The sequence below is a fragment of the Trichomycterus rosablanca genome, chromosome 11 (genome assembly GCF_030014385.1).
Source record: "Trichomycterus rosablanca isolate fTriRos1 chromosome 11, fTriRos1.hap1, whole genome shotgun sequence".
Taxonomy (NCBI): Eukaryota; Metazoa; Chordata; class Actinopteri; order Siluriformes; family Trichomycteridae; genus Trichomycterus; species Trichomycterus rosablanca.
Genome location: NC_085998.1, coordinates 39,777,294 through 39,787,293, shown reverse-complemented (window position 1 = coordinate 39,787,293; position 10,000 = coordinate 39,777,294). Strand labels below are relative to the sequence as shown.

The window sequence follows — 10,000 nt, the reverse complement described above, 5'->3', positions numbered from 1 at the left end:
ATTTAAATAAATTTAATAGAAATAAAATAATAGTAAAATATTATTGATAATAATAATTAAATAATAATAATAAAAAAAAATAATTACACTAATAATAATAATAAAAAGAATAATGATAATATTATAATAATAAACAGCGACAATAGTAATGATAATTTTAAAATAATAATAATATGAATAATAATAATATTAATAATAATAATAATAATAATAAGTAATGATGATAAATAAAATACATTTAATAGAAATAAAATAATAGTAAAATATTATTGATAATAATTAAATAGTAACAATAATAATAAAATACACTAATAATAATGATAAAATAATGATGATAATAAAAAGAATAATTATAATAATAAACATAGTGACAATAGTAATGATAATTTTTAAAAAATAATAATATTAATAATAATAATATTAATAATAATAATAATAATAACAATAATAATAATAAATAATGATGATAAATAAAATAAATTTAATAGAAATAAAATAATAGTAAAATGTTATTGATAATAATAATTAAATAATAATGATCACAATAATAATAATAATAATAATAATTAGATTCTACCCAGGTTGGAGCTCTTGCTTATCAAATTTTAGAACAGGACTTTAATCAGAACAAAACAATAAAATATTAAAAATGTTCTGTTTCCTGTATTTGTGTTATTATAAGTGTTATGTATCAGAAAATACCTTTATGGGACCGACTCCACGTTGGAGGAAAACTGTTGGGACTAAAACTCGAGGCCTGATAAAAGAATTAAGATGAAAAATAAAGTAAAATAAGTAAAATAATAATTATGATCGTATTGTCCAGCCTGAACCAGCTTTACTCAGGAAGATCTGAACCTTTAATCGTGATACCGTGTTGTTTAATCAATGACTCTCGATGTTCGTGCCCGTATCACACGTACGTTCTCTCCTGACATGTTTGTTTTTGTTTATCACGCACCGCGCTGGTTTCGGTGAACCCACGCTTATATAACGTGGTTAATCAGTAACCCTGTGTGGTGCTTCATGCACGTAGCGGCTTCTAATTTGCACCGTTTGCACTTTAGGAGGAGACGGACAGCGGACGGTCTGAACGAGACGGTTTTGGGTAGATCCGACACCGTGAAGACCCCCGTGATGATACCAAGAGGCCTGAGGAGATACGGGGTCCAGGAGGGTTGAGGTTCTTGCTTAATGTGATTACGGTCTCAATAGTAGCAGTCTGAGATGTTCAGAACCAAAGTTATCGCTGTCTCAAGGTGCAACCAGTGTAAGCTTAGCCTCAAAACGACAATCGAGTCCTACAGGCCGCGTTATGTTTCTTATAGACGCTCCTCGGTTCTTCTGGAGGAGCATTCCTGCATGGCTAAAGCTAACCAAAGTAGGAAGCTTCAGTTCTGTGAGGCCTAACTGATCTTCTCCTGGTTGTTCAGGTTACGACGCTGGCTCAGTGAGCGTGCCATGGATTTCAGCAACGAGGTGGATCTCTCCAACAGCAACAACAAGAACATCATCGCTCCACTGTGGAAGAAACGTCCCCCACATCAGCTCTCCAATGGTAGCCTGAAGCCCAAACCCAGACCTCTGAGTTACCAGATCGACGGCGTGCTCGTCACCGACTTTCCTTTGGAGGACAATCACACGGTCGCCCTCGGTCCGCCCGAAGAGGAGATGGGCGCCCCTCAGGAGACCACGGTGCTCAGACATGTTTTGAACAAGCCGGCCCGGAAGACCCGTGTGGTCAGGAGCATCAGCATCGGGCACCTGTCGAGTGGACGCTTCTCTCCGACCAGGTTTAAGTCAGAGAACGATAAGGACGCCGTGGTAGATGTGGATAATAATCAAGGTCCTAAAATGCCCACGCCTTCAGTGAAGACCTCGAATGGGTTGAGCTTCTTGAAGGACAGAAGAAAGCGTGATCCTCTGAAACGACTGTCCAGCCCGTTAAACCTCGTCTCCCAGAGAGAGCGGATCGTTCCTGGGGGGTCGTCACCAACACCCGAGAGAATAACGCCTTCCGAATCGGGCTCTGCGTCACCGGTATCCTGTCAGTCCTCTCCAGTGGGTGGTTCTCCAGTCGCTCTTCAGACCTCCTCATCTCACAGCTCGACCATGAGCATCCCATCCTCGTCCTCCTGCTCCTCAGGGAACTCCTCGTCCGAGACCATCACGCCTCCATCGCCCTCCCCTGTTTCACGACAGTCCTCCAGCTCCTCCCGGGGTTCCCAGGGGTCTGGAGGGTCACCCATTCCCACCGTGGTCCTCAGCACCCACAGCCCCGCCGCCCTTAAAACAGGTACCCAGCAGCTCGTCCCTCGCAACTTGGCGTCGGAGAAGCGGCCGGGCAAGGTCGGTCAGTCCGGGGCCTTCCTGGACGCCCCTAAACGCGCCCTCCGCGCTCGCAGCATGGTGGAAAGCGGTTCGTTCTTCTCCAACAGCAGAGAGGACGAGGAGCACGACGAGGACGGGCCCGGGCTGCTCAGAAGAGGCCTCAGGTCCACGTCGTACCGCCGGGCCGTGGTCAGCGGTGTGGACGTGGTGGACGTCCTTGATTCTGTCCCGAGAGACGTCGTAGAGGTCAGAGAGGAACCGAGGGGACAGAGGAGCCCTCGACCCAACACGAACAAGGTGTGTGCAGAGATCTATCTAGTTATCTAGTCTAGACGACCCTGACCTCCGGCTGTATGTGGTCCACTAGGGTGGTCAGAGGTGGAACGACCGAGGGCGAAGGTTTGGAGATCCTAAAAATAAAAGGCGACAAGGCAAGAGATAGGGCGTGTCCAAATACTTTTGACGATATAGATACATGCGCATCTAGTGATTAGTTTTACACCCCAGTGACGTTCCTGGATGTTTAATAGCTGCTCTCCTGAGGAACGCGAGAACCCAAAGCGTTGTTGTCCTCACCGTCACCGTCCTCGGATTGGCTCCACAGACGCTTCCACGCAAGCTCGCGGGTCATCTCAGGGGTCAAAGGGGGCGAAGCTTACGAGCGGGTGGAAATCAGTAACGTCCAGTAACGTCCACCGTGAGGAATTCTGCAGGACGACGTGAACAAGCGCATGAAGATCTCAGAGCTCCACAGAGAGGAGTAATAATATACTCTACTTTATTTATAGTGCCTAATATTGAAAATTAATCAATTCATCTCGATCCAGATTTCTGTAAAGCTGCTTCATAACAGCTCTGTTGTTTAATAGGTTTATAAATATATAAATATATGATTTCGTCGAATTAAACAGCTCAGATCTGTGGATCCAGGGTGCAAACTTCAGCCGTGTTATCGGCCGATCGGGCGTATACTCAAACCTGATGGGAGATCAATAATAAAATCTATAAAATTATCATTAATACAAATGCAGAAACGCAAGAACACAGTTGACTTTTTTTTTTCCTTTTTGCTGTTCCTGTATTTAGGGGTGGATCAGGTACTCATACCCTCCTATTTTTACCCGAGTCTGGGACCTGCACTGAGAGCGCACTGAGCACACTAAGGGCAGTTTAAAACAGCCAGTCCACCTACTGCATGTTTTCAGACAGGGTCTAGAGCTAAGATCGGAACCCAGGTCTGTAGGAACGTAGGGCTGAGACGATTTGCATCGAGGAATGGTTGAATCCGCACGACCGTATACAGCTCGCGGTGTTTCACACGGACCACTTTAGCGCAGCGTGTTTAACCCCGTGTGCAGGTGACGAGAAGAATCTGAGGGCTGCGTCCCAAATATCTCAAACATGAACAGGACTCGATCCGGGTTCTTTTTGCGGACGGTTCAACGAACGCCGCGTATCTGGACACGTCCGCCGCTCCTGCGGACCGAACGTATCGGTTTAGGACGCGGCCGAGATCTGATAGCGCGGACTGCAGAACATAGAGAGAAAATAGCGAACAGGAGGCGACCGGACCGAGAAAACCACAGAGAGTTTGAGATCATTTGAAGCTGATAAAACTAAAACTCAGTAGAACATCCACACCATCAGAGCGTCGTGTTTACTTTACTCATGTTTACTGACTTTACTTCCTTTCAACCACCACAGGCTTTTATGAAGATTTAGGCAAACACACACACACACACACACACACACACACACACACACACACCAGATCTACCTCATCTAGAGACACAATCCTGACAGATTTTTATCCCCCTACAAACACCACAAAACCTCCCAACTAAATATTAAAGCTTTATGTTCTGCGTGAGCTGTAGCTGAAAATGAGAGGCTTATGTTCATGTATTTTTGTTTATTATTATTTATGACTTGATGACCTGATGTTTCAGGTTGCCTGTTTACATTTTAAAAGTAAATTGATTTATTTATTTTTGCATTTAAAAACTGTTAAACTCTCCTGTATGCAGGGAATACAAATGTACAGTTTGGTTTAAGAAACACGTCTTATTTAATCTAATATGTATTTTGTCTTTGCTCTTCGTTAAAGCAAAAGTATTTCCTATCCGATGACTCGATTAATCGCTGGAATAATCGATAGAATACTCGATTACAAAAATAATCGATAGTTGCAGCCCTAATAGGAACTACGCTGATATGCGTCACCCACTATATCAGCTACACCACAAACAATTCTATCTCTGAATACAGCTGCCTGATGAAATCGGTTGTGATTGTGGTCACGATTTTGTCTTTTATAATAAATGTAATATAACGGACTGCTGTATTTGTTAGCCATAAGAATGTGGACGGTGCTCTTTCTTGATGGTTCCACATTATAATCGTTATAATTAAGGCTTATAGGATTTTAATGCGACTGTAGTGCAGGAGTGACCGGTTCGTTATTTGTATTTTTTTACAGAGCGAGGAGAAGAAGGCGAGGCTGCAGACGCAGAGAACCTTCGACAGTGAAGGTAACCGCTTCATCCAAACCGAACTTAAATCCGTATACGAGTGTCACCGGTCGGCCGGGCGCCCCCTAGTGGGCACGATCGGCCACTAGTGTGCCGGGTGGGAAAAGATGGGACTAAAAAGTGGGTGGGTCAGAGTCAGTCATCGTACGGCACGACGGGGTTAAGGGCCTTGCTCAAGGAGCCAGGATTCAAACCCACAACCCTCTGATCGATACTCGCTCGGCTCCCACTGGCTTTGCATAATATTGGGGCGTGTCCGTGTTCCCATCAGCTGTTGATATCAGACGCGTTTCGGAATGACGGGAGACCCCAATCCCCCACCCCGACCCATCCCGGCACATTTAACGCCCCCACAGCGCTGGGTTCGTGCATTCTCCTGAAAGCATTCCAGTGTTTTTTCTCAGTAAACACTTTCAGGATTGTTCTGTGATGCTCATGAAGGCGTTTCTTTATTTTTCTTTTATTTTCTGAATCAGGCAGCTGGAACGCTGGGCTGTGAGATCAGATTCCACACGCTTAGATTACATAGGAACGATAAGAAGGGCATTTAATGCTCCCGTGGACGTGAAAAGACTCGGATTTGTGGAACAGTGCTTTACTGGTACTCCTGGTTTCAGGTTAAATGGACAGTTTTAAACCTGCACATTTAGTCTATTCAGAGAAAAATGTTTCTTGGGAGTCCGACAATACAAACACAGAAGCCAGAAAATCATTTTTAAATCCGTGTCCATATAATAATGATTTAAATCTGATTATATAATCTCTTATACGGTATTATCTGTTCGATGAACTACTGTTATTACCAGGGCAGCATGTTTATAAATACTGTATCTAAGATTGTTATACACTTTCTGTTATACATTAATCTGACACTGAATTTGGACGAGACGGCCTGGCTCACAGTCTCCGTTCTGGTTCATCCCAAAGGTGTGGGATGGGATCGAGGTCAGGCGCTCTGTCCGGGCCAGTCTAGTTCCTCCACACCTAAATCACTAATCGATAATTGTGTGTGTGTGTGTGTGTGTGTGTGTGTGTAACAGAGGACGAGGTCTTGTACCAGAACTACCAGGAGAAAGCGCTCCATAACGACTCGGATGAGGACGCGGAGTGCAAGGAGCCCAGATCAGATGATAGAATTGTGGTCCAGTACAAACCCATCCGAATCTCCTGGAGTCAGCTCAGCGTGGTAACACACACACACACACACACACACACACACACACGTTACCCACATGAAAACGTACATGTGATAGCTCAGAGAACAAGCAATCGGTAGGTTTCTGGTTCAAAACCCACCTTTGCCACCCACTGTCAGGCCCCCCGAGCGAGGCCCTCGGCCCTCGGGGCTTCGGTTGCTTGCGTCGTATCGGGTCACGATCTTTAGTCGCTTTGGATAAAAGCGTCCGCTAAGTGCCGTAAACATAACAGCCCCCTCACTTCCGTCGGTCAGCTCATCCTGAGGCACCGGGACTCCACCGAACCACAGCGAGAGCTGTTATCTATACAGAGATGAGATCGGCGTGTGACCGTCAGTGCGCCATACGGATCTCTGTATGAACCCGCCCGGTGCAGGTGAAGAGAAGCGGCCGGTGCTGCACGGGTGTCGTGGGGTCACGACTCTCCTCAGTCAGGAGTGGAGGACTGCAGCGGTAGCATCTGGGAACTGGATACGACTAAATTAGGCCTGAGATCTCTTCAGTGATGTTACAAAATCGCTCGCAGCAGGTGACGGGAAACGATGAGTTCCAGTCAGTCCAGTTCAGAACAATCAGACTTAACACACCTAACGAGTTTTAATTCCTTATTTAATGTGTGTTGATGAAATATTATGTATATTTATTTATTATTTATTTATTTATTTATTATTTATTTATTATTTATTTATTATTTATTTATTTATTTATTATTTATTTATTTATTTATTTATTTATTTATTTATTTATTTATTTATTTATTTATTTATTTATTTATTTATTATTTATTTATTTATTTATTTATTATTTATTTATTTATTATTTATTTATTTATTTATTTATTTATTATTTATTTATTTATTTATTTATTTATTTATTATTTATTTATTTATTTATTTATTTATTTATTATTTATTTATTTATTTATTATTTATTTATTTATTTATTATTTATTTATTTATTTATTTATTTATTTATGTATTTATTTACCTGATCAACCCTTTGTGACTCTATAAAATAAATCAAGCACACGCAGAACGGGAACACCGGTAGATATGAAACTCTGTGTAGTTTTGGTTGACAGGGCTCCGAACACACACCCTGTGGAGTGTTTGCATAATTGGGCGGCGCGCCCGCGCCGGCGTGTGTGTGCAGGAGCGCGGCGGGGCAGCGGGAGGAATGCTGCGGCCGCCAGGAATGCGGTCCAGTCCAGTCGCACGGGAGTCCCAACCACAACCCTGCTGAATCACCCGAATGAAATAAAAACCCACATCGTGCACTCCGGTTCAGTTTCTCCGTCGGTCCCTGTGCTCTCAGGATCGTCAGGAATGGAATTCTGGGGCTTTTATATAGAAGTAGATTTGACTACTGTATAATAGGTGACCTTTGACCTGCCGGGACGCGGAGTCGTTCTAAGCTCCGTGTGATTTACTGTAGTGAATGTAAGACAGACACGCACGTGAGATACGTTCACATCAGCAGCGGTACTGGACTACTAATCAGAAGGTTCTTGGTTAAAGCCCCAGCAATGCCAGGTTGCCACTGTTGGGCCCTTGAGCGAGGCCCTTTCAGCTGCTTGAATTGTAGATGCTCATTGTTGTAAGTCGTGTCACAATAACACTAATAATGATCCATTAAAATTATTTTTATTTGATATTTAGTCTTTATTATATTTTAATAATATTTAATAATATCTCTATAAATTACATTTTGTTTGAGTTATTTTATAGTTTTGTCTTTTATTTACTTGTAATATTAAGTTTCCGTTGTTTATGCATTTTCCTCCCAATTTAGTCGTATCCAATTCCCTCCCACACATGTGCAGCACCGACCGCTTCTTTTCACCTGCATCGGGTTCATGCAGAGATCCGTATAGCGCACGGAGAGTCAGAATCCTGCTCAGGGTCTCGGGAAGCACTGAGCGCAAGTCAGGACCGCCTGGGTGAGGACGCTCATCCATCCCACCTCCCTCTTCCTTCGTGTCTGTGTAGACACCCAGCTGGCCGATAGCACGGCTAAGATTCGAACCCGGATGGTTTTAATTATAATAATGACGTGTTACGTTCTTGATGGGATTATCGTTCACGTTATCGTGGAACGTTTGTTGATCTGTGTTGCTGTTCTGAGTTACCTGGAGTTGGATGAGTGGAGGCACCACGCCCTGTTAACTACCGCCCTGTTAACTACCGCCCTGTTAACTACCGCTCTGTTAACCAGAGAGGTTAACCACAGATGGTTTTGGGTTCTGAGATCGGGACTTCGATGTCAGATTAACAGTTTTAGGATCTAGGGTTAGGATCTGCTGTTCTCTGTTTTCCTTTTATGGCACCAGGTGTAGTTTGTACAGTTACAGCACTCTTCATCATCATGATCATCATCATCATCATCATCATTATTTTTATTATAATAATGCGTTTTCTGGGAATACTAAATAAATACTCACTGGAACAGAAAGAATATCAGGGCTCGACTGGAGTAAAATTCCTCCCTGAGGGAAAAATGCAGAAAATGTGGATGTGAGTTGTGTCGGAGACTCCTGTTTATGTGATTATGTAACTCAGCGGGGAAAAGCGGGAGACTTTAATGCTGTTTTTACACTCCTGGTTCACTGCCGGAATGTTTTGGACGTGACCCAGTCCTACTGAAGGCCGACTGGACCGGGTCAGGAGGATAAACGTGGAAAAAAGAATAAAAACATGTGGAAAGATGTAGTAGTGTGTGTGTGTGTGTGTGTGTGAGTGTGTGTGTGTGTGTGTGTGTGTGTGTGTGTGAGTGTGTGTGTGTGAGAGTGAGTGAGTGTGAGTGTGTGTGTGTGTGAGTGTGTGTGTGTGTGTGTGTGTGAGTGTGTGTGTGTGTGTGTGTGTGAGTGTGTGTGTGTGAGTGTGTGTGTGTGTGTGTGTGTGAGTGTGTGTGAGAGTGAGTGAGTGTGAGTGTGTGAGTGTGTGTGTGTGAGAGTGAGTGAGTGTGAGTGTGTGTGTGTGAGTGTGTGTGTGTGTGAGTGTGTGTGTGTGTGTGTGTGTGTGAGTGTGTGTGTGTGAGTGTGTGTGAGTGAGTGTGTGTGAGAGTGAGTGAGTGTGTGTGTGTGAGTGTGTGTGTGTGAGAGTGAGTGAGTGTGAGTGTGTGTGTGTGTGTGAGTGTGTGTGTGTGTGAGTGTGTGTGTGTGTGTGTGTGTGAGTGTGTGTGTGTGTGAGTGTGTGTGTGTGAGAGTGAGTGAGTGTGAGTGTGTGTGTGTGTGAGTGTGTGTGTGTGTGTGTGAGTGTGTGTGTGTGTGTGTGTGAGTGTGTGTGAGTGTGTGTGTGTGTGTGTGTGTGTGTGTGAGAGTGAGTGAGTGTGAGTGTGTGTGTGTGTGAGTGTGTGTGTGTGTGAGTGTGTGTGTGTGTGAGTGTGTGTGTGTGTGTGTGTGTGTGTGTGTGTGTGTGAGTGAGTGTGTGTGAGTGTGTGTGTGTGAGTGTGTGTGTGTGTGAGTGTGTGTGAGTGTGTGTGTGTGTGTGTGAGTGTGAGTGTGTGTGTGTGAGTGTGTGTGTGTGTGTGAGTGTGTGGTGTGTGTGTGTGTGTGTGAGTGTGTGTGTGTGTGTGTGTGTGTGTGTGAGTGTGTGTGAGTGTGTGTGTGTGTGAGTGTGAGTGTGTGTGTGAGTGTGTGTGAGTGTGTGTGTGTGTGTGAGTGTGTGTGTGTGAGTGTGTGTGTGTGTGTGTGTGTGTGTGTGTGTGTGTGAGTGTGTGTGAGTGTGTGTGTGTGTGAGTGTGAGTGTGTGTGAGTGTGAGTGTGTGTGAGTGTGTGTGAGTGTGTGTGAGTGTGAGTGTGTGTGTGTGAGTGTGTGTGAGTGTGTGTGTGTGAGTGTGTGTGTGTGTGTGTGTGTGTGTGTGTGTGTGAGTGTGTGTGTGAGTGTGTGTGAGTGTGTGTGTGAGTGTGTGTGAGTGTGTGAGTGTGATCTGTCTCGCGTGTGT

The 10,000-nt window shown here is 44.1% G+C and overlaps 1 protein-coding gene and 1 long non-coding RNA gene across 4 annotated transcripts in view; one reads left to right on the top strand and one right to left on the bottom strand.

Annotated features, from left to right (window-relative positions):
* The window catches only part of LOC134322910 (uncharacterized), an 11,235-nt gene extending 10,224 nt beyond the window's left edge, over positions 1–1,011 (bottom strand). Inside the window, exon 1 of the long non-coding RNA XR_010013993.1 lies at positions 703–1,011. This is a non-coding gene — a long non-coding RNA (uncharacterized LOC134322910). The remainder of the gene's footprint in view (positions 1–702) is intronic.
* The window catches only part of LOC134322909 (rho guanine nucleotide exchange factor 26-like), a 50,883-nt gene that overhangs the window by 1,596 nt on the left and 39,287 nt on the right, over positions 1–10,000 (top strand). For 2 of the 3 annotated variants that reach the window (XM_063004323.1, XM_063004322.1), the window contains exons 2-4: positions 1,434–2,628; positions 4,811–4,862; positions 5,903–6,048. In XM_063004323.1, coding sequence (XP_062860393.1) covers positions 1,462–2,628; positions 4,811–4,862; positions 5,903–6,048 — 1,365 coding nt within the window. In that variant the 5' untranslated portion in view covers positions 1,434–1,461. Of the gene's footprint in view, positions 1–1,067; positions 2,629–4,810; positions 4,863–5,902; positions 6,049–10,000 lie in introns of those variants that run through there. The other variant, XM_063004321.1, reaches the window with a different exon arrangement.